The 27286-nt window shown below is 40.7% G+C and overlaps 1 protein-coding gene across 2 annotated transcripts; it reads right to left on the bottom strand.

Moving 5' to 3' along the window:
• Positions 1–214: 214 nt before the first annotated feature.
• Positions 215–26547, bottom strand: LIPI (lipase I). Of its 2 annotated transcripts, XM_061627927.1 has the most exons (10): positions 26051–26545; positions 24309–24685; positions 22122–22230; positions 20316–20417; positions 17054–17143; positions 14874–15041; positions 10880–10975; positions 9304–9415; positions 8422–8595; positions 215–1675 (listed from the first exon to the last, which is right to left on the bottom strand). In XM_061627927.1, exons 1-10 carry the CDS (start codon positions 26136–26138, stop codon positions 1588–1590), a joined length of 1404 nt encoding a protein of 467 aa, XP_061483911.1. In that variant the 5' UTR covers positions 26139–26545; the 3' UTR covers positions 215–1587. The 2 variants fall into 2 exon arrangements, with proteins under 2 accessions (XP_061483911.1, XP_061483912.1); XM_061627928.1 differs by lacking the exon at positions 8422–8595 and having other exon boundaries at positions 26051–26547.
• Positions 26548–27286: the final 739 nt, after the last annotated feature.

Here is a 27286-nt window from a genome sequence, read left to right as displayed (position 1 = left end):
AGTCTCACTGAAATTCATAGTGAGTATTTTTGAAAAAGCATGCTTAGGATCAGGCTGCATGGTGAAATATGTGTGTGTGTGTGTGTGTACGTACACACACACACACACACACACACGTTAGACACCTGTTTAGGTGCACATAGTTAGTGAACACACAGTGTATCTGTATCTAGATCACACAGGCTAGGCCAGGAGCAGGAAACTTCAGGCCAGGAATCCACAAATGCCCCTCTCCTATCTAACTGGCAATAGCATTATCTCTACCCACACAGCTCTCATCAGTACACCCCCCCCTCTTTGCAGGACATGCCCCTTACTGGCCTTGCTCACCACTCTCCTTGAGTTATTTTTTTCCTGGCTCTGTCCTTGGACTGTGATAAGGTTGCCTGGATGCAGGATGTATGTGTGTACATGTATGTAGACCTCTGATTCTTGCATGTCTGGAATGTAGCCAACTGCACAAAGGTAAGTTTCACGTCTATTGCTCTGCACACTTCTAGTCCCATCCACATTTGCCTCTGGCTCTGCGTACCACCGGCATATGGCTGCTGACAAGGATTGTCCACCCCTTGACTAGGTCCACCCCCTAGGCCAGCCTTTCTCAACCAGTGTGCCTCCAGATGTTGTTGGACCACAACTCCCATCAGCCTCAGCCAGCATTGCCAATGGTCAGGAAAGATGGGAATTGTGGCCCAACAACATCTGGAGGCACACTGGTTGGGAAAGGCTGCCCTAGACACCAAAGCATACACTGACCAAATTATGGCACTGATGGATGATCAGCCAGAGCATATGGCTGGCATGTGCATTGGTATCTTGAGGAGGATGACTAGCCCATACATCCGAATAGCACCTTCATACACTTGGTATCTGTGAGTTCCAAACATCTGAATGGGGCTAAAAATTGGCTTCTTCATCTTGATTGCATTGTTTGTGTCACAAACTAGCAACTTAATCCACTTACCATCTCAGCTTAGTAAGTCTTTGTGGCTCTGTGGGCTCCAAGAAGCACAAATACTTCTCCACCAAAGTCTTTTACAGTTCTTCACAGACCCAAAGGAGAGTCTTATCAGCTTGTTTCCCTGATTTCTGGTATGGTAAATTCACCTCAAAAAGCTGCTACATCTGTCTAATATGAAAGGTATTGAGAAAAAAATACACTGTATCCAATGTTAGTCATACTCATACACTGAAATTAATAGGTATGACTAAATTAGGTCCATTCATTTCAATGGATCTATTTTTTGGGTTGCAACCCATTTTTTGTTTTTTGTTTTTGCTGTGGTAATTTGATTTCAGCATGACATCAGTTAGCACCATTGTGTACAGGACTGCAGTCTAAGTCTATACACAATATGATTTGCAGTATTGATTCTATTCTTGTTAATTAGAAATGGATTGCTGGTCTCATATGTAACTTAACACATCAGAAATATCCTATTTTCTTGTAGATGTTCATTCTATGATCCTTAAAGGAAGCCATGATGTTTGAAAATTTAGCCTTCTTGAAGGGAGCTTGAGTTCTATGCCATTTCTTATTGCTATCTAACTGTATGCCTGCCGGCAAGCTTAATAAATGCTATTGTTTCACACTGCAATATCATGGCATGGAATAGGTCTGAACGTTGCTTCAATATTCTCCAGTAGAATAAAATCATATCTACATAGCTGAATCCTGTAGAGAGAATAAGGAGAGAATATACTGTCAACAGAAAGGCAATCGATTGTTTTTTAAAAATAGCATAAGAAAGCAAACACAGGCTTGTCAGTTTCACCTTAAAGCAAAGGCATAGGCTTGAAGGTTTATCCATAGCAAAGCAAAGGCGGTCAGTTTCACTTTTAAAAAAAGCCTTCCTTAAAATGACTTTGGGTTCCTGGAGGATTATCTAACTCAAGTATTACTGTATATGCATATTTATGCACACTTTTCTATTACAAATTCATTGTTGTATTTGTTCACTGGATAACTGCATTGCAACATTCAGAGAAGTACAAATTTTGGAGGATAGCTGCATTTTGGTTTGTATGTTGTTTCAATAAGCACAAGCTAGGTAGGTCCACATTGAAATGTAAATTGAAATGCATTTCTCCCATATTCCTATTTTGGAAGCAACTACAGAGCAATTTCCCTCCAGCTGTCACCTTTTAAACATTTTTACATTTTAAAATCACAGATCCTATGAACCATTGGTAAGTGCACTGCAAATACAGCTTTTCCCCTTTTTTTTGAAATTATTAAACTCAAAAACAGGAATACAAGGTGGAGATAGAACCCACACACCTCTAATAGAATCCAGTACTTGTCTATTCCCCTTCTGCTCCCCCTTTCCATATTAGGTGCTTTCCCACACTTGCTAGAAGATGATATAGTACATGTTTGCTTGTCCATTTAAACCATATTTACATATAATTGTTAATATCTACTTAGAAGCTACTTAGAAGCCATCTGGGCATTAAGCTGTAAAATAACAACAATAACAATATAAAATACTATTGTTCCTTATTAGCATTTAACACCTTAATGAAAGTATTTACATTTTTTTTTAAAAAAAATCTTTTTATTGCTTTGGAAATCTTTGTCTGAGGCTTCTGTTATTCATCTTAAATAAGGGGGCAGTTCTTAAGGATACCTGTTGATTCAAAGTCTCAGATGATCCCCTACATGTTTCTCAAATGATCCCCTATGTGTGCTCAAGTTGAGCTTCTTGCACGCACGATCACAGTGCAATTCTATACATCTATCCCTGTGTTCCACCATGATACTTAGAGAACATTCCAAATTGATCTTAAGGACACAACCAAGGCACCAAATCAGATCAGGAAGGATGTAAAGAAAAGATTGATTTTATATACCTATATTTATACAATGCTGAACCTGCACTGTACAATTCTGTATCAAAGAACTGATTCATACAACTATTTTGTGTGCAACACTCAGCTAAAACCAACATTTCCCATCAATATTCACACTGCAAAGCCTCTTATGAAAAGTCCTCTTCCACAAAGTATACACAGATAAAGGGCAGTCATACAACCTGGGATCCCTTTCTCAAGACCATTTTGCTTTGAACATTGTGGTAAGGGAGTCAGATTGTCTTAATTCTTCTTCCAGTTCTTATCAGCTTTGTACTTTATATTGTTGGTGCATCATAAATTAATACAATTTTTGGAGCATTATTCTTTCATGCCTGTGCAATTTCTTATCTATTTTTATTTATTTATTTATTTATTTATTTCGTTTCATTTATAAACCGCCCATAGCTAATAGCTCTCTGGGCGGTGTACAAAACAGGATAAAATACAGGAATATTACAATAAAATCAGATAACAAATAATTAACACAATCAACAAAATACAACATAGAATATAAACAATTAAAACATTAAAATGCCTGGGAGCATAACCAGGTCTTAACCTGGCGCCTAAAAGAAAGCAGCGTAGGCGTCAGGCGTATCTCTTCAGGGAGGCTATTCCACAATTCGGGGGCCACCACAGAAAAGGCCCTAGATCTAGTAACGGTCCTCCGGGCTTCACAATAAGTTGGTACCTGGAGGAGGGCCTTATTTACTGAGCGAACTGTACGGGTAGGTTCATAGCGGGAGAGGCGTTCCACAAGGTATTGCGGTCCCACACCGTGTAAGGCTTTGTAGGTCAAAACCAGCACCTTGAATCTAGCTCGGAAATGGATAGGAAGCCAGTGCAAATGAGCCAGCACAGGTGTTATATGCACGGACCGGCTGGTCCTCGTCAACATCCTGGCCGCTGCATTTTGCACTAGCTGAAGTTTCTGAACTGTCTTCAAGGGCAGCCCTACGTAGAGCGCATTACAGTAATCCAGTCTAGAAGTTACCAGAGCATGAACAACTGAGGCGAGGTCATCTCTGTCCAGATAGGGACGTAGTTGGGCTACCAACCGAAGATGGTAAAATGCATTCCGTGCCACCGAGGCCACTTGAGCCTCAAGCGACAGGGAAGGATCAAAGATGACGCCCAAACTACAAACCTGTTCCTTCAAGGGGAGTGTAACCCCATCTAGAACAGGATGAACATCCACAATCTGGGCCGGGAAAGAATTCACCAACAGTGTCTCAGTCTTGCCTGGATTGAGTCTCAGTTTATTAGCTCTCATCCAGTCCATTATCGCAGTCAGGCAGCGGTTCAGCACATCAACAGCCTCATCTGAAGAAGATGAAAAGGAGAAATAGAGCTGCGCGTCATCAGTGTACTGATGGCAATGCACTCCAAAACTCCTGATGACCGCACCCAGAGGCTGCATGTAGATGTTAAAAAGCATGGGGGACAGAACCGACCCCTGAGGGACTCCACAATGGAGAGTCCAGGGTGCCGAGCAATGTTCCCCAAGCACTACCTTCTGGCGACGATCCGCCAAGTAGGAGCGGAGCCACTGCCAAGCAGTGCCCCCAACTCCCAACTCCGCGAGTCTCCCCAGAAGAATACCATGGTCGATGGTATCAAACGCCGCTGAGAGATCAAGGAGAATCAACAGAGTCACACTCCCCCTGTCCCTCTCCCGACAGAGGTCATCATACAGGGCGACCAAGGCTGTTTCAGTGCCAAAACCGGACCTAAAACCGGATTGAAACGGATCCAGATAATCGGTTTCATCCAAAAGCGCCTGGAGCTGGCCGGCAACCACCCACTCTAAAACCTTGCCCAAAAAAGGGACGTTTGCCACCGGTCTATAGTTGTTTAAATCATCTGGATCCAATGAAGGTTTCTTTAAAAGAGGTCTCACTACTGCCTCCTTGAGACTACCAGGGATGACTCCCTCCCTCAAGGAGGCATTTATTACTTCCTTGGCCCAGCCGGTGGTTTCAGCCCTACCAGCCTTCACTAGCCAAGATGGGCAAGGATCCAGAGCAGAAGTGGTCGCCCGCACCATTCCAAGCACCTTGTCCACTTCCTCAAGCTGCACCAACTGAAACTCAGCCAATAATGAAGGGCAAGACCGCGTTCTGGACACTTCAATGGATTCATCTGTCATAACATCAGAGTCTAGGTCCTTACAGATGCCAGCGATCTTATTTTGGAAGTGCTCCGCAATTTCGTTGCAACGGGCCTCAGATGTTTCTATGGTATCATGAGGGGCAGAGTGTAAAAGCCCTCGTACCACCCTAAAAAGCTCCGTTGGGCGTTGTTCTAATTTAATTAACATTTCGAGCTTGGTTAAGTACTGTTGTTTTTAACATATCTCTGAGTATTTATGCAATTACAGTAATGATGAATAGCTACAGAAGCCATATGTGTGTTCACATCAATTCCACATATTTTACCAAACTACAAGATGCAATTATGTAATTACAGCCTATGCTTGTGTAATAAGGAACTTTAAGCAATGTAATAATTCAGTTGTCATTTAAGCCAAAGTTCATAATTGTATATAAGCAAAACACACACACACTATGAAGCACATAATACATAGATAAATATGAAGCATATACAGAACTTAAACCTTCTGACACAGTGACCACAACCCAGTATATAGTTATGTACACTTACGTCTTACTGAAATGAACGGAGCTTAAGCTTGTCTAATTCTCTGCTGGCTAGTGGCCAGTGAGTTCATGCCTGAAGCAAGTAATATTTATGGCCAAGACAAATTTAGGTGAGCACACAAAACACTGCACAGAATACTGAGATATTTGGCTATGGAAATGATCTCTTGAGCAGTCACAGCTCCGCATCTGGCAGATGTGCAATAGTGACTTTAGAATGGGAGACCGATTCTCTCCTAACCTGACTAAAGACCTGAGTCTGCCTGTCAGGATTAGAACTAAAACCCTGGCTTATGACAGCACTAGCAAAGGTTACCTTCTCTTTTTGCATCTTTTTTCCCACCATACTCTCACTGACCACTTACAGAGAGTGTCTTCATGTCACTGCTGCTGTTTCTTGTTGTTGTTATGTGCCTTAATGTCGATACGACTTAGGGTGACCCTATGAACCAGTGACCTCCAAGAGCATCTGTCATGAACCACGCTGTTCAGATCTTGTAAGTTCAGGTCTGTGGCTTCCTTTATGGAGTCAATCCATCTCTTGTTTGGCCTTCCTCTTTTTCTACTCCCTGCTGTTTTTCCCAGCACTATTGTCTTTCCTAGTGAATCATGTCTTCTCATGTGTCCAAAGTATGCTAACGTCAGTTTCATCATTTTAGTTTCTAGTGATAGTTCTGGTTTAATTTGTTCTAACACCCAACTATTTGTCTTTTTCACAGTCCATGGTATGCACAAAGCTCTCCTCCAACACCACCTTTCAAATGAGTTTATTTTTCTCTTATCCTCTTTTTTCACTGTCCAACTTTCACATCCATACATAGAGATCGGGAATACCATGGTATGAATGATCCTGACTTTAGTGTTCAGTGATACATCTTTGTATTTGAGGGGCTTTTCTAGATCTCTCAAAGCTGCCCTTCCCAGTCCTAGGCTTCTTCTGATTTCTTGACTATTGTCTCCATTTTGGTTAATGACTGTGCTGAGGTAATCCTTGACAAGTTCAATATCCTCATTGTCAACTTTAAAGTTACAGAAATCTTCTGTTGTCATTACTTTAGTCTTTTTGACATTCAGCTGTAGTCCTGCTGTTGTGCTTTCCTCTTCAACTTTCATCAGCATTCATTTCAAATCATTACTGGTTTCTGCTAGTAGTATAGTATCGTCTGCATATCTTAAATTATTGATATTTCTCCCTTCAATTTTCACACCTCCTTCATCTTGGTCCAATCCTGCTTTCCGTATGATATCTTCTGTGTATAGATTAAACAAGTAGGCTGATAAAATACACTCATCACACCCTTTCCAACTGGGAACCAATTGGTGTCTCCATATTCTGTCCTTACAGTAGCCTCTTGTGCAGAGTATATATAGGTTGCGCATCAGGACAATAAGATGCTGTGGCACCCCCATTTCTTTTAAAGCATTCCATAGTTTTTCATGATCTACACAATCAAAGGCTTTGCTGTAATCTACAAAGCACAGGGTGATTTTCTTCTGAAACTCTTTGGTCCGTTCCATTATGCAACTTGTGTTTGTGGTTTGGCCGAAAGGTGGGGTATAAATAAAATGTAATAATAATAATAATAATAATAATAATAATAATAATAATAATAATAATATGATTTCTGGTGCCTCTTCCCTTTCTAAATCCAGCTTGGACATCTGGCATTTCTCGCTCCATATATGGTAAGAGCCTTTGTTGTATTTACTTGCATGGTATAGTAAGGCAATAGTTTGATCATTACTGCATTCCCTGGGATCTCCTTTCTTTGGAATTGGGATGTATATTGAACACTTTCAGTCTGTGGGCCATTGTTTAGTTTTCCGTATTTGTGGACAAATTTTTGTCAAAATTTGGACAGTCTCAGTAGCTTGTAGTAACTCTATTGGTATGGCATCTGTTTCTGGTGATTTATTTCTTCCAAGTATTTTAAGAGCAGCTTTTACCTCACATTCTAACATTTCTGGTTCTTCATCATACGGTTCCTCCGTGAATGAATCTGTCATCCTTGCATCTCTTTCAGAGTTCTTCAGTGTATTTGCATCTGCTGTTTAGCTGCCTGTTACGCATGCACACACCCATATATGCACACAAGCAGGCATGCACGCACGCACACACGCTCACTTACTCTACTTTGCAGGTCATGGGTCTAGCAAGTAGTCTTTACCCATTCTGCTTCCATTGTAATGGGAGGTTTTGAAACAGTATTGCCTTCAACATTATTCCCATGCTACCTAATCACCCTCTACTGCAGGGGTTGAGATCCTGTGGCACCCCAGATGCTGCTGGACTGCAGCTCCCATCATCCCTGACCATTGGCCATTCTGGCTTGGGCTGATGAGAACTGGAGTCCAACAACATCTGGAGGGCTGCAGGTTCCCTGTCACTGCTCTTCTGCACCTCCCTTCCATGCTGTCATTGAGCAGGTCTTGTTGGGCTGCTGCTGCTCAGCTATCTTTTCTAAACCTCCTCCTCCAGGCTCAGGCAGTTCCTTTGCACCTTCTCCTGTTGCCATTGGGTAACCTATTCCCAATAACCTACTCTCTGGCCCATGAGTATTGAACACTTAATTTTTCTGTCTTTCCAACAGTTATGTCTTTTTGACTTTGTTTTGTTTGTTTTTGGAAAAATTTGAATAAAAATTATTAAAAAAAAATTTTTTTTCTGTCTTTCCATCATCTCCTGATCTTCATGAGAATTATGTGCGAAAGAAGCACGTGGAGGGGAGAATTATCCTGCCACTGAAATCAAAGTTATGTCTCATGTGATGCTGCCATGAGTCTTAGCTTATAAGACTGGCCTTATTAACAGTCATGTTTAGAACGATAAATATAAAGCTGTAAGCTTCCAAATAAAGCAGTCAATGCAGATTTTATTCAGTTTCATAAACAAGTCTCTGCTTACCTTTTTGAATTTGAAAGGGATTTTAATCTCATTTGGAGGACCCTAAGCTTGTACTTTGGGCCTACTGCATTCCTTGTAGAAAATGTCAAGCCGATTTTTGATACATTGTCAAAATCCAAGTAAAATCCAGCAAGTAAATTGGCTTCTCTATATTGGTGAAATGTGGCTGCTTCACTAAGGAGAAATCAGGATATATTGTTACATCAACACCTATCCCAGGTCTGTACAACTTGCAGCTCAGCAAGTCAAACACAGCCTTCCAGCTATCTATTGCTTGCCTGCCAGTTGATAATCTTCTTATTTTTGCAGTCCCAGGCACGCAGCAAAAAATAGACAGGCTTCAAAATAGGAAGTGAGCCTGGCCAGAGTGGTTGGGGGGCAAGACATCATTTAAACCAGAGGAGAATCATCAGATGGGGAAAGAATCAAGCATCCTGTCCATTAATGCTCAACCACGCATCCTTCCCCACCCCCACATTAGCATTAAGAGAAAAACTACAGTTATGTTCCTTGTGTTCTTTTTATCTCTGAGATTATTTCCTAGCTCTGAACTGGCCATATTTAATGTGTTGGGACCCAGGAAGGTGGTGCACTGAGTCAGCTAACTGCAGCACTGATGAGGCACACTGATTTTTCTTATGACTGGCACCTTTGCCGCTACATCACAATGATACATGACAAAACAGGCACAACTCCTGACACATCCTATTTGTATTTTGTGGTGTTTCTGCATATTTATCTTCAAATGGGCATTCTTTTTCAAAAGTAATTTACTGGGAAATAAGCATCACTAATCTCAATGGGACTTACTTTATACACATAATCGTAGCTGAAATGTGCCTCGCATAAAGAAAAGAAAAGATTGAGTAAAATAAGACCCACCTATTAATTTTTGATTCTGTTGTATTTCCTGCATCATCTGTTATTTTGATGTTTATGAAACCTCTCCTACTATTTTTGCTCCAGGTAATAATATCCACAGAGTAATGATGCACTGAAGGAAGAGGAGGAAAGAAAGGTAAATTAATACAATCAAATACTGTACTCAGCAGAACACATATTCAACTGCCCTTCCTCAAGTGGGGCGAGAAGTCCAAGGACTTCAGTTTGAGAGCACACTAGAGACTTACGATGTCTTTGCATATTTGTAAATGAAACAGATACTACAAACAGAGCTTAGTAGAAGCAAAGAGAGGCTCCTGCAACAGGCATCCAAGCCATTGATCTGGGATCAGATTTCCAGAGGGCAACAACATGGGTTCCCACAACCCCTCAGACGGCTTGCCATTCAACCAGAGTTCAAAATCCTCTCCCTAACTTCCCATTGCCAAATTCAAACTGCCAGCTGCCTCTCTGTCCCTCCCCCAGATTCTGATGGGTGTCACACTCCAAAGGCTTGAGTAAACACTCCAGATGATTAGGAACCATTAAAATCCCTTTGCTGCGTGCCCGTGAAGTTTGCCAAGAAAAAAACCCATCACAATAGATCCAGGCTGATTGAGAAAGCCAAACTCTGTGTTTGTACCATTGTATTGCTGTAATATAGCATTTCAGAATAGCTGTGATCTCAAGGCCTCTTGATTTTTGATAAAAATAAGTTCGGTGGTATTAAAATAATAGTATTCAGCTCATGTTTATTTATTATTATTTATTTAGTAAATTTATATCCTGCCCTTCCTCCTAGAAGGAGCCCAGGGCAGTGGTTGTTGTGATATTCTGTGTTTACCATGCAATATTTATTTATTTATTTATTTATTACATTTATATCCCGCCTTTCTTTTTCATGAAACCCAAGGCAGCTTACATATGGTTCCCTGGTGGTCTCCCATCCAGGCACTAACCAGACCTGACCCTGGTTAGCTTCAGCAGGAAGCTGGCCTTATGTGCCTTTAGACCATGTCTTAGGAAGGAACAACAGTACATCTTACATCTTAAAATAAACAAGGTGACCCCTATGGCCATGTATACAAGCAAAAGCAGTGGTGCTCCTCCTATAATCCCCATCTTTCCTTCTTCAGACTACATGTAGTTTGCAAGGATTAGATGAAACACACATCAAATTCTCAAATGTAAAAACCCACCAAAAAAATTAACCATCTGAAAATGACATTGATATACAAGTCATGACATAATGCAGTAGTAAATGTCTAGCTAACTTGCCCATCTTTCTTTGTAATTCTTGAAATACATCTTTTCCTGATTATCCAATGCAAATCCAGCTCTTTCTCATTCTCATATCCTGCTCATTTGTCATCTTTTACCAGATGCCTGCATAATTTCCTGTTTTTAGCACTTTCCCCCTCCTTATACATAGATCTTACGAACATAAATGATGCAGCAACAAAGAACCAAGTCTAATCAAGAATGTGCAATGTTATCTATACAGTAAAAAGTGGTTTGTTCATAATGTTACTAGATAATGAAAACTGAGGTATAAGCAGAATGGTTAATCACTTACTGCAGAATGGTTCTTTGTCTGAAGTGTCAAAGTAAGCTGTTGTCACAGGAGGTTTCTTTTCAATTAAATGGCTCTTCCATTTATCAGCATAATAACCTGAAATTTAAATTGGAATGTGTTCAACAGAAAATTAACAAAGGAAAGATAAAAATCATGATTTTGTTTTCTAATTTTCTGGGAAATCAAAACTAAAATCACCTCACAAGAACTTGAACTCAAGTTATGCATGCTAAGTTCCAGTACAGTCTGTAGGTTTATGCACAGGAAGCTGAATAAGACTTTGTCCCCTTTGCCTCTCCAGCTAAATATATATGTTAAGTAGAATGTAAGTTGAGCATAATATCCGGCCACTGTGCATATTCACCAGGCCTTATTGAGAATGTGCACATTAACCTTCCATGAAGAGGGAATTGTGCACATTTCTCAGTCAATACACATAATTTCCAACAGGCCTTTGGAAATGTGCACACATCACCTGAATTGTGTACCTTCTCTGGTCATTATGTATAATCCCCCAAAGGGTTTGGGGTGTGTGTATATATCACCTGCATTTTGTACATTCTCCAGCGATCATAAATAATTCCCAACAGACTCGGGAATTGCATTTCTTAGCTGAATTTTGTACATTATGCATAATCTTCAATAGGCCTTGGGGAATGTACATCTCTCGACTACATTTTGTACATTCTCTGAGCAACATGCACATTCTCTGGTCAGTATGCATAGCCCCAAGAAACATGCCTTTTTTCTATTCCTTGTTCAGAGATGTACAATCCATGTCCCCTGCCCCATCTTACAACATACTTCCCACTGACCAGAACAGCAACAGGAAGGAGGAGTTCCATATAAAGATTAACATTTTTCTGCAGTCCAGACCCCTTTTCACCATTCTTAGTCAGCTGAGCAGCACAAGGGGGGTTGCAGGTTTAACTTCTAAACCTTAGCTCTCGAACTGAAGAAAAACCTTAATAACAGCATGAGGTCAATCTTCATGGGAATCACAAAGGAGGGAAGATTTAATCAGCTGAGGAAGACAAAAGAAGGCTGGGAGAGAAAGTGTGTGAAGTACCTCTGATCCTACCCACGGCCATTTCTGACCCCCCCACTCTGCTGAGAGATTGCTTCAAGAGAATCTAGCTCTTGATGGAAAAAAAAGTTGCCCGCTCCTGCTCTCATGGCTGTCGTCTTTTCATGGGAGACAAGGTTTAAAATTCATACAAAGCCTGTTGAGGATTATGCAAAATGTCCAGAGAATGTACATAATTCAGGCAATATATGCACATTTCCCAAGGCCTGTTAGACATTATGAATATTAACTGAGAAATGTGTATGATTCTTCTTTATGGAAGGTTAATGTGCATATTCTCCACAAAGCCTGGTAAATGTACACAATGGCCAGTTATGATGCACATTAACCGCTCAACTTACATTTCCCTTAACATATATATGCATTTGTTTCTGTCTTAAGTCACTATTAGTTATCTTGCTTTATTGATTTATCAGGATTCTCAACAGAATCCTATGAAGACGATGGGCTGGGTGGTGAAGGAAATCTAGTAAGAGAATGGCCACAGTTGCTCTCAGATGACTTGGAAAGCAGGGTTGTTTGCTTTTCTTTCGTCTTGTTCCATAAACAATCTATGTAGACAAGAACATGCCCCAAAATTATCTGCAAAGAATAGAACCAGCTAGGACCGCTTTCTGATCAAGCTGAGAGAGCCTTCCAGAGTATGTATTTGGGGAAGCACACTATTATGCTTTACCTCCCCTTCCAGCTTCTAAGCTCAGTAGAAAGACCAGGACGCAGAAACAAGGAAAAGGGGATTTAACTGATTATGTCCTCCAGTCTCAAAGCACAGGAGTGGCCTCTCCCTGCAAAGAGAAGCTGTAGCTGGAAGCCAATGGTGGAGGCAGTTGGTAGGTCCATCACCATGCCACATGAGATTTCTAGTGTGCACATGGCCAAACAATGATCACACATTGGATGTTCAGCTTGACCAACACATAGACAGTAAAAATCACCTTTTAGAGTTAATGCGCCTCATCAAGTACATTTGATCATTGGCTTGTGTATCCCTAAGCTTACTTTTTTGTACACATTCTGCATCTCATATTCATGTAATTTTTCTTATGGAATTATACACTCATGTAAAAGTTATGTTATGTATTTATATTTATTTAAAATATATACCCTGCTTTTCTTTATAAACTAAACTCAAAGTGGCTTACAATAACAATATAGTTACCATACAACAAAAGCAGTCCAAATTACTAGCATCAATTTCACACATTAATATAAAAGAAGTTCACTTATTTGTTAGTTTTTTAAAAAGAAAAAATAAAGAAAGGCAGAATACTGAGATCCATTTTTTTCTTCATTCCCAACAGGGTGATTAAAAAAAAAAAATTCATATGATTTTTAGGTTGCCCTTTGCAGTCACAGGTGATAATATGAGACTATTAAATAAACTACTTTTCTCTTTTGGAAAGATTTGTCAAATCCTACAAAGCACTCACACAGGACAGGATAATAGTTACACAATCTGACTCTGCCCACAGAGAATTTTACTTTAGAATCCAAGCTCTATAAAATCCAGATGGATTGTCAGGGAAAACATGACACTTCTGGCCATTTTCCCACAAGTTAATGTCACTTATGATCAATGCCATATTTCACACAGTAGATTAACTTAGTGTTGAATTTCTTGGCTCTGTAGTATTTACTTTTAGGTGTACACAGTTGCTCTTAATTAGCAAGTATGCATTCATTTAAGCTATGTAATCAGTAAAATGAAAAACGAACATTACATCCTCTATGTTTCAGTGTTCTGGGATGTTATATTAATTCAGGATACACTCTGCCTTAAAATCAACAGCTACTAGGAGTTGCAATAGTGAGGTGATCACATTCACGTTCACGGTTACATGACACTCCCCCTCTCATAAGTCATATTTATTAGAATGCTATGACAATAAGGAGCTTTTCATTATTTGGCAATCTTTTTGTATATAAAATATCTATAGAATCAAATGTAATTGTATCTCAGCCCTACAAGAAATCTGGTGATTGTGTTATTTGATCGCATAAATCAACTATCTGTTCATTCTGGAAGGCATTTTGATGAAGTGCCATCTTGCTCACTCCTGTTCTTTGATTGCAGTACGCTAGGATAATGTGGGTTATTGTGTAGGAGGTTTAGCCATAAGGGTTGCACTGGATCTTCAGATCCTGCCAGCCTTTTGGTTCTGTGATCCTATAACAATTTAACATCAGAAGGTGGCCTATTATAATTAACTTAAGATCTCAGAACAATCACCATAAAACCTGAACACTTTGGCTTGAATTCAGTTTCTCTTGCACCAGCATGAGCATCAGAGGATGCAATTGCCAGTGGATGGAGGCAGGGACACTTTTTCCAGTTCCCTCTATCTCCTTGCATCCTCTGAAAATCTGCTCTGGAGGGTTGGAGGACCCCCTCTGGAACAGTGGTGGTGGTACCACTGGAACCTTCAATGGAAGAGAATTGGCAAAAGTCACCTAACCTTCCTCAATCAGCAGGAGCCCTCCACTGGATCAACAGCCTTCCTGACCTGGTAAGTGCTCAAGCTTCAGGCATCTGCATGCAGATCCCTTTTTCCTCCCTCACCACCACTCCTCACATGAGTGGAAAAACAAATCAGATTCAGAAGCTAACTTAAAATCGTAGTTTAATCCTGGCTTGTTGGGAAGACTTTAACAGTAGTTCCTGGTTCATGTGTAACAGAAAACTATGGTTAACTGCAGCTTCCTGGTTTGATGCCATGCTTGCACCAAAGGAGGAGTGAGATGCGTGCAAAGAAGCTCTTTGCAAGTATATGGAACTCATGCATAACCTGGTTTATTAAGCCAAGATTTGATCATCAGTACATGACGAGCAGCATCTTCATTACTAGGCAACTAGGAAACTTTCCATAATGTGCTATTTCCCCTTACAGGATAATTAATAATTCTTACCCAGTACCGGGCATGGACGTGGCTGAAAAGCTTCACAGTGCATACATTTTCCATTCCTATAATCTGTGTAATTGTCACAAGGGTATGCAGTTACATTACAATTCGGTTTCAAGGATGACATGTACAAAAAAACAGATCTCTGATGATCACATTTGAAATACTGAAATCCTTAAAGTGGAGAAAGAAAAAAATGAAACAATACAATGTCAGTATTATACAAGCAATACTAATATTATTCAGCAGCAATATTTTAGGCTGTACACATCTTTTTCTTTTATGGATTATCAGACTGGCTTGTCATTTTAGCACATATGAAAGCTTGCAAAATTAATGTGAATCTGCCCTAAAAAAAGGCTGCTTGGCAAATGCCAGGGCACATGTGCTGAGCATTGCTATGTTTAAAAGTGCCCAATTGCCTCTAAATGGAGAGCTGGGCCTGTTGATCATTATATGTTTACCTACACACAGTTCTTTCACAGACTCCCATCATCAAACAGAATGATCAACTCAACAGAAGCATAATTGTATTCTGTGTTTGCTATAGCAAGTCTCACCCCTGCTCTATGTTCACTCGGAGGGAGACCAAGGTGTCAATTTCAAGGCCACAAATAGTGATATTGCAATAGAGACAAAACCTGCAAGTTTTGCCTCAGCCATGTCCAGGTGGCAGATCTTTATAACTTAGATTATGTATTCAATGACTAGAGGCTCTTCTTGCTGAATTCTGTATCTGGCCTCTTAAAGGCTCAGTGCCTTTCTCTGCAGCCACTGGCTTTTTCTAGGCCTTGTGGTTTCTTATGGTGGGAATATTTCCTCAGGGCTGTCCTGATATCTGAGGAGCCTGTGGACCAGTTATGGTAATCTGGTGGCAGAGGTGCTTTTTGGGGTTCAGAGGAGGATATTTGGGGTCTGATGCCCACGGCTTCCTGGGTGGGATGGATCGGGGAGTGGATCTATCTCCTCCTTGGGGCTGCCATCATTGGAGGACTCTGCCTCTGATGATTCCCACTCTGGGGTCAGGCCTCTCTATTCTTTCTCACCTTTCAGTTAAGGCCAGGTTTAAAGCAGATAGCTACAGTTATCAAAGAATGCACACTGGTGTAGTAAACAGGACACCCCACCCTCATACAGCAGAAAACATGCTATTCTGACTGTAGTGCCTGTGCAGGCTCTCCTGTCATATCTTTGCTGAAGCCCTGGCAGATGTTATGGAAATTTCTGATCCCCCAAACAAGTGCCAGGCAGGTGTTCCTTCACTTAGAATTGCTTCTCTCTTCCACCTGGACTCATTATGACTCTGCTTACTTCAGGGCCACTAGCCTTTTATTATATAGTTGTATCAGTGCACAAGACTGTAAACAGATGGTGTTCATAAAAAGCAATATGACATTTTTGAGGCTGTATCCAACGCTGCCCTCCATTCACACAACAGACTTCTGCTCGTGCAATGGAACTTACCCCACCTCAACTCTGCAGCCCCCTGTGCAACCTCAAAATCTGCTCCAGATGGTTGGGAGACTCTCCGGAGCAGATTTGGGGGGCACATGGGAAGAGGAGAGGAAGGGAAACTCCCATTGTGTGAATGGAATGGTGCTCACATTGGATACCGCACTGAGGGTTCAAAGTACTTCACAACTATTATCTCAGTAACCATTATCTCTGCAACAGGGAATTTGGAGAGGTACATATATTACACACTTATTTAGAATACCACAACTCATGAAGGCTTTGAAATAAACTTAAGTAAAATCATTCAAAAAAGCCCAAATGCTTTAGCTCAAAATCCAACCAATTTCATTTCCCAGTACCAAACAGCACAAAATTAAAGTGCAAGGCACAGAAAAGTAAAGATTTTTTCTTTTTCCTCTATATGTGGCAGCCCTATTTAGAGATGAGCAGGTGAAACCAATATATTAAAGTTCTGCTTCCTGCATTGGTACTGAATCCTTCCCTTTGAAAATGGAAATTACACCATCAACGGGGAATATAAAGATTATCACTCAGGATGACTTCAACAGCCTGCCAGGAAATTATTTATCTGAGTTAAGCCACAATGGTTTCCTAGTGCTATTAACTGATTCAACAGCAGAATGGTTAAATAATTTCACCAGCCGCATTTGAGGAGGACCCTTCCTGATGTCTTCCTCTATTATAATTACTTTATCTGTATTTATATTTACCACCAAGTATTGTTTTTGGGCATCCAGGTTGATCTGTTCCTCCATTTGGGTAGAAATCGATGTTTCCCAAAGGCTTCCTGTAACCCAAAGCTAAAAAAAAAAAATCATAGTGAAGAAAAATTCACTAATAGGCAAAAAAAGCTCCTATAGTCAACAGATATTTCTATCAAACTTTAAAAAGCAGGGAAATTGGGCAGCTATAGTGAATACAGCAGGGGAGTAGGAGACCTGACCTCCTCTCTGAGATATCGTACCGCTCTACAAATTTGTAAAAAATGCAAACACCATTTGGGTTGGTCTTTCATAGTCCAATCCACTTGCTGTGTAGCTTGGACAAATTTGATAACACGTGCCTTGTGCCTCTAAGAGTATGGTGAGTGGTGGCAGGGAGCAGGGAGGGAAAGGGGGAGGAGGGGAGAGGTCACAGGGGAGGGGAGGAAGGAGGAAAGAAGGAACAGAAAGGAGACGAGAAGGGGAGAGGGGAATCCCATGCAATCATGCTTAGGATAGGTGAAACTGATCATGGGGTAAGAGGGGGGACGAGGACAGGAGGAAAAGGAAGGGGGAGGATGTCATGAACCCCATGGAGCATTCCTGAAGTTATGAAGAAGAAGGAAAAGATATATAATGGGATCCAGGGAAGGATAATGAGATCCCAGTGGCCTGCAACCAGGAAATGCTGAAGCAGAAGTCTTCAGCACTTTTAACAGTGACCGCTCCAGTTACAACAGAGGGAATGCTGGCTGATCAGAAACCAGCCCCTTCTCCTCCACTCCACTCCCCCTCTTTGCCCAAGCCACTGCCACTGTGCACACCTCCTATAGAGAAGGAGGATCTTGATGAGGTACCACCACTGCAGGCACCCCAGATATGCAGACAACTGCGCCGGCAGGCTCAGCTGGCCCCTACTTTTCCAACTAGGAAGAGCACTTGTTTGCACACACATTTCTGTTCTGTGACACCTTCCTCACACAAGTAAAGAGTCCACGCAGACCTACTTAAGGGTCGTAAGGGTGTGTGTCTAATTGCTTCACTTTGAGTTGCCATGCCTAATTATGCTGTGTAGAGATGCAGAATCTTGTGTGATCCATGAAGTTTCTCATTTAACATAATGGAGAAAAATACACCAGCGAGTCTGATTCCAACAGGCTTGGCCACGATGGGGGGGAGGAGAAGGAGGAGAGGAGATTGAGTAGATGGGCAGTGGGCAGAGGGAAAGCTCCTTTACTTTCCAAAAGGTAAACATTATCATTATTTTTTGGGTTTCCTCCCATCTTTTTATTCTACAGCAAACATAAGTAGTTGCCCACCCAAATTGCTGGTCCTGATTAGCCAAGCCAAACAGCTCTTAGTCTGGTTTTTAGAACACTGACAGCTGGTTCTTTACTGAGCATGCCCGGCACTATCATAGATTCCAATGTTAATTGTCTTAAATTAATTATTTAATTAAATTAATTTAAACTGCAGAAGACGAAGGTCAGACTATGGGGCAAGGTCAGCAATAGGATTATAGGTACTCTGAACATGTCTGTTTTTTAATTAATTTCAACAAATTATGAGACTGCTGACAGAAAAGAATTCACCAGGGTTCTGGATTTTTTTACTCGTGTTTTAGACTTTAAACTGTGGATTCTCTCTGAGTGTTTTGTGTATCATCATGAAAATCTAGAAGGTTGTTAAACGAGTGTTTCTCAGTTTAGAACTATAAAGATTTTGTTCTGAAATGAGCTTATGGGAAGCAGCAGAATGACATGGGGGGTCTGAGTTGGAATTGCTTTTTAAGATGTTTTTAAAGCTTTTTAAAAAATAAGTTTTAAAAGATGATTTGTTTTAATATGTTTTTCAACGTATTTTGTTTTAATATATTTTGATGTCTGTTTTTATGATATTTCGGAGTGTTTTTAGTGTTTTTCTTTGCCACCTTGGGATCCTACTGGGAGGAAGGGTGGGAGATAAAATAAATAAATAAATAATTTTCAATTTAACATGGTAGAATGTGAAAAATCCATACTGGCTATAGTATACAGCCATTCCTCTGGCTGAATCAGATAGAACTTCAGAATAAATAATAGCCAATTCCCTTTTTAATCTTTTTTTAAATAATTTGTCAGGATTTTTAAAAAGAAAAAGAAGGAAGATCTATTACTCATTTTTGCAATGATGATGGGCTCGTATTACAGAAATGTTATAATCTGTGGATGCACAGGGGGTGGAGATGAAGAGGCATGTGTGTGCCAGCTCAGAAAAACTGGAATTAAGATACTGTCCAGTCCTTAGTCACATGGGGTTAAGTGACAAGTGTGTGGCAGCTATCTGAACAATGCTTTGGCCAGAACATACTGCAGATGTTTTGCCTGGGATGGCTGGATAGAATATAAATTGGCCAAGGATGGTTATGTTGTCCCTGGAATGTAACATATGGACCTTTCCTTAGACCAACAGAATGCCCTGCCAAATGTTATCACTGGTCCAACCTGAAAAATTGTATGATTGTTTGGGGAGCCAAACATAAAGCATGGAATGCTCTCCTCAGGGAGGCTGGCTTGGCACTGACTGATGTCTTTTCAGCATCAGGTGAAGCCTTTTTATTTATTTACTTCCACAAGCCTTTTAAATGTTGTGTTTTATACCATTTTAGGCTGTAATCCTATACACAAATACACCTGGAGGGTACATTAAACTGAACTAAATGGGACTTATCTCTTTGCAGACATATGTAGGTTTGCACTGTTAAATTTGGCTTCTTATTACTGTTTTTAGTTCTGTTTTAGATCATTGTCTTATTCTAGATAACACACTCATTTATTTGAAAACTCTCAGCCACTCTGGAAGGTTTTTATCTGAACAGTGAGATTTTTCTAAAATAAATAATGTTGCATTTTTACCCTTTAATTAAGAAGTGACATGACTTGCTTTATGTGGCAAGGGGTCATTTTTTCACTAAAACCCACTGAGGATAGTCAGTGAACTTTGATTAATTGCGTTGGGCAGGAACAAATGAACATTTTGCCTGAATGCTGGCTTTGAACAAGTATTTATGAAAGAGCAGCCCAGTGGTATGGCAGCTTCAAAAACAGTTTTTTGGTGTGGCAGGAGACCCTGCTGTTCAAAGATAAAATGAAATAATAAAAATCATATTAAATGTAGTTATAGACAAGCCTTTCAGAACACTATTTGTCTCCTAGCCATACCATAGCAGGTTGTGGGGAAAGGAGAAAACATTCTATTATAGGGTTCTAGAAATTCAAAAGTGTGTAATTACCGTCAATATCACTATGAATAACATCAACAAACTGAGCATCAGTGTGATCCAATCTTTGGCTGGGTGGGTTTCCAGTAAATGATGGCCCTGCTGGGTCAAGACCTGGTGTGAAAAATGAAAATGCTAGTCTTACTGTAGTAGAGCTTTTAGTTTTTTTAAAAAAGAATTAATATAAAGAATACTGAGTGGAGGCAGATCACACCAGGGTAAAATACACAAGTATAAAGTCAAAGAGCTGCCTTCTAACTGTTAAGCTTAATCAGTGCAAACATTAACAGTAACAGGAAACACACCCATTATTTAAACAAATTAGCCTTCCCTCCAGTTTACCCCGGTTTGGCTTTTTCTAACATTCTGGATCTTAAATGCACTGGCTGCAATCTAATGCACGCACATATTTGAGGTTTGAGAAAGGTTCCAGAGGTCACAGAGACATGTAGCAACTCAGCATAGCAAATCTCTACAAGCTGTCTGTTAGGAAAACAGGCAGGCACTCCTCTCCTCAAAGAAAAAAAAGGTGCATTCCATGATCATGGCCATTATATGGAAGGTAAGTCCACTGATTGCAACAGAAATCACTTTCACTGTGGAGGCACAACTCATTGAATTCAAGCTAACTAAAGAACACTCGCTTTCTCTGAATTCTGATCAAAGTATTTAGAATTTGGATGGTAAACTCTCCCTTCATAAACCTGAATGTCTTTGTTCCACTGTCTACAAACAGAATTCATTAAGCTTCCAAAGAACAGTTTTTAGCAGCGACTCAGGGCTTGCCTTCATGACGTGTTTGCTCCAGGTCTGACTGATATTTATTTAAACAGCTGACCTACATAGGTTCTATGCTGAAAACTGTGCTCGGGGTGGGGTCACCAAAATCTGACTTTTCATTGTTTAAGTCAAGAGTAGTCAACCTGGTACGCTCCAAATGTTGTTGATTACAGGTCCCATCATCCCTGACCATTGACCAGCTAGTTCGGACTGATAGGAATTGTACTTCAAGACATCTGGAGGCACCATGTTGGCTACCCCTCATTTCAGTTGTGTCTCTTTGAAGAAGGCCAGATTCCAGCTGAGTGCATGACAATGGTCAATCAACTGAAGCCCATCTCCATCTACTACAGCTTCTGCGGGTTGACTAAATTAGTTTGTCTCTAATCACTTTATGTGAGATATTGAATCAATCAGCAAGTGGATACTAGGCCTGTGCACTGAATCTGGCCAATTCAGGCTAATCCAGGCTTCAGGCTGGATTGTCTCAGTTTGGGTTGGCCCACTCGGAACTATCCAGGGCTGTCTAAAGACAGAGCAGTTGGGCAATGGAGGTGGGTGGAGAGGGAGAGGTGGGTGGAGAGGGAGAGGTGGGTGGAGAGGGAGAGGTGGGAAGCGTCTGTAGGGACTGCTTTATCAGCACTTCCCTGGAGGGAATGCACTGGTGCTGGCAAAGCAGCACCAAGCATGACTGAATTATCTGCTCATCAGCTGGTGAGTGGAAGGTTCAATCATGCTCCCTTCACGGGTCTGCTTCACCAGTACATTCCCTGCAGCAATACATTCAGCAGGATGACTGCTGTGTCTCCTCCCCCCAGCCTTGACCACCTGTTTAATAAGGGTTTAAAACCCTAATTAAGTATTAGGGCAGGCCCCTAAATCTATTTAGGGTCTGGATCCAGGTTGGATTGAGGCTGATCTGAAGTGCAATATCAGGCCCCAGATCAGATTGGGGTGATGCACACAGCCCTAGCAGGTACAAGAAGGGGAACACAGAATAAAACACTAACAGCAGGATGTCCAGTTTGGAAGGCTTACCGGTAATTCTTCCAATTTTGCCATTGTATGCCTTTCCGACAAATCCAGCTATGTGAGCCCCAATGCTTGCTCCAATCATATATATAGAGTCCAGAGAGGCTCCATTTGCCTGTCAGCAAACATGCATGGATAGAAGGTTATAGAAATGTGAACTATAGAGCACTTGGGGTAGTAAAAAAGAATGCTTTTTTTCCTTCTTAAAGAGCCATGTTCCAGTTTTGGAAGTTCAAAAGACACTGAGCAATTTTTTCAGAAGGAACAACTTTGTAACAGAGAATTAACATCTTTGTGGCCTCTGTATAACAATACAAGAATGCTACGTATTTATGACTTGGCAATACACAGTGCCTTGCAAAAGTAACCAGACCCCCAGTTTCAGTGTTTCAAAATAAAATATCATACAGAACAAAATTACATTGTACCATTTGTAATGCAGTAATATGACAGCATTGGTCAGGGGGGTCTGATTACTTTTTCAAGGCACTGTATACCCACATTGACTCTGTTTCTGAGTACTTCTATGTAGAGTAAGTAACAATTTATTTCAGAGCAGTACACAACGGCAACACAAGCCTGGACTAGTTGTAAGTAAGAAAGCAGGCAGGTGGGGGCAAGATAAGGGTAGGATGAAGTTGATGGGGCAGTGCCCCATTCGTCCTAACTGACCAGCCTCCATAGCTGTTGAGATACACCAGACACCTGCTATTTGTTCTTTCTGCAAACAATGCAAGACTTATGTTTCAAGAAGCTTTTCCATCTGGATGAAAAGGTCTGTGTCTTAGGTATCTATTTTGTACTGTTTTAAAATCTGTCTTTAGTTGCTTTTTGTAGTTTTGTAAAATGATTGTAGTTTTTATGGTATGTTTGTAAATCACCTTCATACCCATTAATTAATAACATAACAATTGGTGGCAAGCTATTCCTATGATGGGCCAGCATGCATCATGCATCAGACTGTCTTATACCAAGTCAAACCACTGGTCAATCCAGCTCAGTGTTATCTACATTGACTAGCAGTGGTTTTCCAGGGTTTCAGACAGGAATCTTTCCTAACCCTCGCTGGAGATACTACAGATTGAACCTAGGACTCCTTTGTATACAAAGCAGGCGCTCTTCTAATGAGCTACAGCTTTTCCAGGTTATTTCTTGTCATTGTAAATCTAAATGTGGGAGTACAAGACTGTCTGCTATTGCACAAGGCAGCAAGTGCAGAATAATGTTTCACCAGGAGTTTGGAGTCACAGCACAACCCAACATAAAGCAACCACTACTTGGCATCTGATAGGGCTGTGCACCAGATCTGACCAAAGCCTGTATCCTGAACCAAATCAACCTGATTTGGGCCAATCTGGACTACAGCTGGATTGGGTTGAGACAGCCCAAGATTGTTCCGAGTTGTGTCAGACCACCCAGAATGATCTGAGACTGTCAAAAGCTGGGGCAGCCAAGCTGCAGGAGGGAAGAAGAGGCAGGCATGCAGCCTAAGTTTATGAGTATGCTTTAAGTTGTATTCCTGCACTGAGCAGGGGATTGGACTTATAAAACATGCAGTTGGGAGGGGGAGATGGAGATGGAGAGTCAGCAGCTCCTTCTCCCTCCCTCTTACTGACACATGTTTAATTAGGGTTAGGGTAATTAGGGTTAGGGTTGGTCTGCAAATCAATGCAGGGCCCAGATCTGTGTCAGTACCTTTTGTCTTGGGTCGGATGAGGCCTGATCCAAAGTGCCAGACTGGGCACTGGATCACAACGGGGGAGGGACTGTTCACAGCCCTAGTATCTGTGGTTTGTGTGCCTCAGATCTAAGGACTTCTTCCCACATTTTCCTCTTCCTACGTGGCAAGAAATTTCACATAGGGGAAAAGTGTGAAATCAACGTAAATCATACACTTGCATTGTCTTCTGTGTGTGCAAATCCTGGGAAGTTATAATTGGCCATGGGTTCCTGCTACATATACAACTGTGCAATCATTGCAAATGTCAATCGACATGCAAGCTCACACATTTTTCCTGCACAAAATGCCTTCCGTATAGAAAAGTGTAATGTGTAAAGGCAACAGTTGGCACATCTCATTATACCCTTGTGCTATGTACATTTCCCAAGAATTAACCAAGGTCATGTCACCCTTGTAAGACAGTAAACTGGGTTAGACAGGCGAAGAAGAATGTTGTGTCATTACTTGCTTACCAGCATTTGATCAATAAGGTTCTTCAAAATTTCTACGACTTTCTTGGCACTGTCAACAGCTTTAAAATAATTCACATTTGTGGCACCTCGATTCCAATCTACTATTATGACATTGATGTCTTCTTTTTCAAGCAGAAGCTCTGTAATGTTATCAATCCATATTGGTGGAGAACCTGTAAGTCTGTAGCCATGGATAATAATAATAGTTTGCTTGGTCACATTTAGATAGGTAGAAGCTGTTAGGTTACGTTCACTGAGATTCTCTGCACAGTTTTGGTTTCTCCTTGTGTACAAAAGCAGTTGCACTTTCAGATTTGTACCAATCAGAGAATTGGCAAAATTAAGATCAGTAAATGTAGGGCATTCTTGTCCTATATCTGAAAAATAAAATAAGTGAGAGATAAACACTTGGTCAGGTCTCACCTTCCCCCAAGGTGTACAAGAAAGCTTGCTTGAGGATTATCCTGTTTTATGTTCTCAACAACCCTGTAAAGTAGCTTAGGCTCAGAATATGTGACTTCCCCAAGGCCACCCAGCAAATGTCATTGCCGAGAAGGATTTGAATCTGGGCTAGCTGATCCAAGTCTCCCACTCTATTACAATACTGGCTCTGATTGAATTGGCCATATCTTGCCAACATTTCAATGGATTTAACCATTATGAAATGCTTTAATCTTCATTTTCTGTACCTAAACATGCATTCAAATTGCTATCATTCTAACAAGCAGGTTCTTTCACACCACTATTGCAAAGAATGAATATTCATCTAGCCTCCTTAAGCTGTGCTAGCACTTTTAGCAGGTTGGCTGTATTTTTATAGTTAGAGTGGCTGTTTTTACGAGACTGTTTGGTTCCACCTCTTCCTCCTCCCTTCCAGTCATAAAATGTTCCTGTAGTGTGAAAGATAGTGCCTTGAGGCTGAAAAACTTTACAATGTAACTTTTACTTAAAGCGGCAAAAATGCATTGTATACATACAACTTAAAACAGACTAGTGACACTGCAAACATAAATTGTAAATTGTTCCATAGTATAAAGTCAATACAAATGTAAAATCTCACATCAATTTTCAGTCAGTTTTGTGTGCCTGAGACACCAACATCTTTTAGAGACCTAATTCATAATCTAACTGAATGTGAGGAGTAAATAACTGTTATTGATGTATTTATGACATGCTGAAGCTTCAGTTCTATGTATACTTTCTTGAGAGTAAGTTCCATTATATCTAGTAGAACTTATTTTTGAATAAACATGCTTTGAAGAATCAGGGTCTTAGATTTTTAAGTTGTATGAACCTGCTTTATACTAAATCTCAGCATTGGTCCATCTAGCACAGTATTGCTTTTTCCATCTTTTTAACTGGAGATGCCATGGTCTGTTTCTGGGAACATCTGCATACAAAACATGTACTCTACCACTGAGCCAGTTCACTATACTATATGCTATATACTATACTCAGTGGTAAAACTACTCTATTACATCTCAGTAGGAAGGATTCTTTTTTCCTGTTTTCTTCTACCACACAGAGTAAATCTAGCTGCATATCTCTGTTCAGAGTACAAAGATAAAATATCTTAATTTATTTTCACAGGAGGGTAACCTTTGTACTGTTTGTGAGAGTCACGTCCGTCCGACTGGCGCTTAGAATCATGACTCACACAGTACAGTACAGCCCATTTCAAAGTTTGAAATGTACGTTCTCTTTCGTTACAGTAAAAAAAAAAAAGCAAGAGGTAATCTTACCTGCTCTCACAGACCATGCCACAAAACAGGTGAAGACACATAATCCCAACATTGGAACTCTTTGAAAAGCAGCATGTAACTGCCACATTTGGAAGGATGTGGTTTTTCTCTTCTAACATGCTGCCTTTTGCTTCAGTATTCACTTGAGTCACTGATAAAATAGGTGTGGTGTACATAAGGAAGTACCTGGCAGGGTGAAACCCAGTCTTTATGTTTTTGCAAGCCGTGTGGCTCCTCCTTTCCAACTCACTTAAGTAGGTGAGGCAGTTTCAGTTTCTTCAGAGTTATCTTTTAAATCACAAAAACTCCTTCCCTCTAACTTCTTGGAACCTGGTTTCACAGGACTCTGCATCTTGACAGTAGACGATGTAGTATGCAAAAGGCAAAACTGTCCATTCTGCGGAATGTAGAGGGAATTGCATCCAGACAACCTGTTCAAACAGTATTCATCCAACATTTGTTTGTGTGGTGATTAGATGATGTTGCATCAAGCAACTGTTATCCCACACTTTCCAGTGCATTTTCCTGTCCCTTTTCTTATCAGGTGGTGGCGATGTCCAATCTTTTGGACGCAGGCATGTTTCATAGGAGCTCCAAATCAGCTTTAATTGCTGATGCCAGCAATAGACTGGAAGTGTACAAGTGTTGCTTTTCAAACTCTGAAAAACAAGTAGGAGAATAGGAAAAAAGGCATTTTCTTCTTCAAATAGGTGAGAAAACCTTAGTTTCTTCAAGAGTCTGCTAAACATCTAGAGCTTTATAAATATTAAAATTAAAAACATGGTAAGATATGCATTTGTAGCAGAAAATCATTATGGCAATGGAATTACCTTTTTGGAAAAACAAAGTTCTTAGGCATTCGCTGGGAAATGATGTGGTTCCTCTAGGTATTGGTCTTCAGCTGGTGGAATGGCCTGATCCAAGGTGGGTTGCAACAGCACTACCACCATCACCATGCAAATATATGGTTAAAAATTATAGCTAGCATACACTTACGCTAAGGCTGCAGATACACTAGCCGCTTCGAAGGCAGTAAGACCATTTTCTCTGGCTTTGGTTTGAAATGGGTTTACAACGTGTTTGCCCATGGCTGGACACATCTCCCTCCACCGCCGCTGCTCTCGGACCTTTTAGGATCGCTCACAGCCAATCACCTTCTCGGGCGAACCCACAGCAAAGCATTTTCATTGGACACACCATAGAGTGGCAACAGGTTAATCAAACAGTGGCAAACAC

The sequence above is a fragment of the Rhineura floridana genome, chromosome 5, assembly GCF_030035675.1.
Source record: "Rhineura floridana isolate rRhiFlo1 chromosome 5, rRhiFlo1.hap2, whole genome shotgun sequence".
In the NCBI taxonomy this organism is placed as follows: Eukaryota; Metazoa; Chordata; class Lepidosauria; order Squamata; family Rhineuridae; genus Rhineura; species Rhineura floridana.
This window is presented reverse-complemented; position numbering and strand designations above follow the sequence as displayed.

Excerpts from the sequence above, each read along its gene's own strand:
- LIPI (XM_061627927.1), bottom strand. The coding sequence starts at position 26,138 with ATGTGGCAGTTACATGCTGCTTTTCAAAGAGTTCCAATGTTGGGATTA. Across the intron at positions 24,686-26,050 it reads GGCATGGTCTGTGAGAGCAG|ATATAGGACAAGAATGCCCT; the intron begins GTAAGATTACCT and ends TTTATTTTTCAG. Across the intron at positions 22,231-24,308 it reads ACCTTATTGATCAAATGCTG|GCAAATGGAGCCTCTCTGGA; the intron begins GTAAGCAAGTAA and ends GTTTGCTGACAG.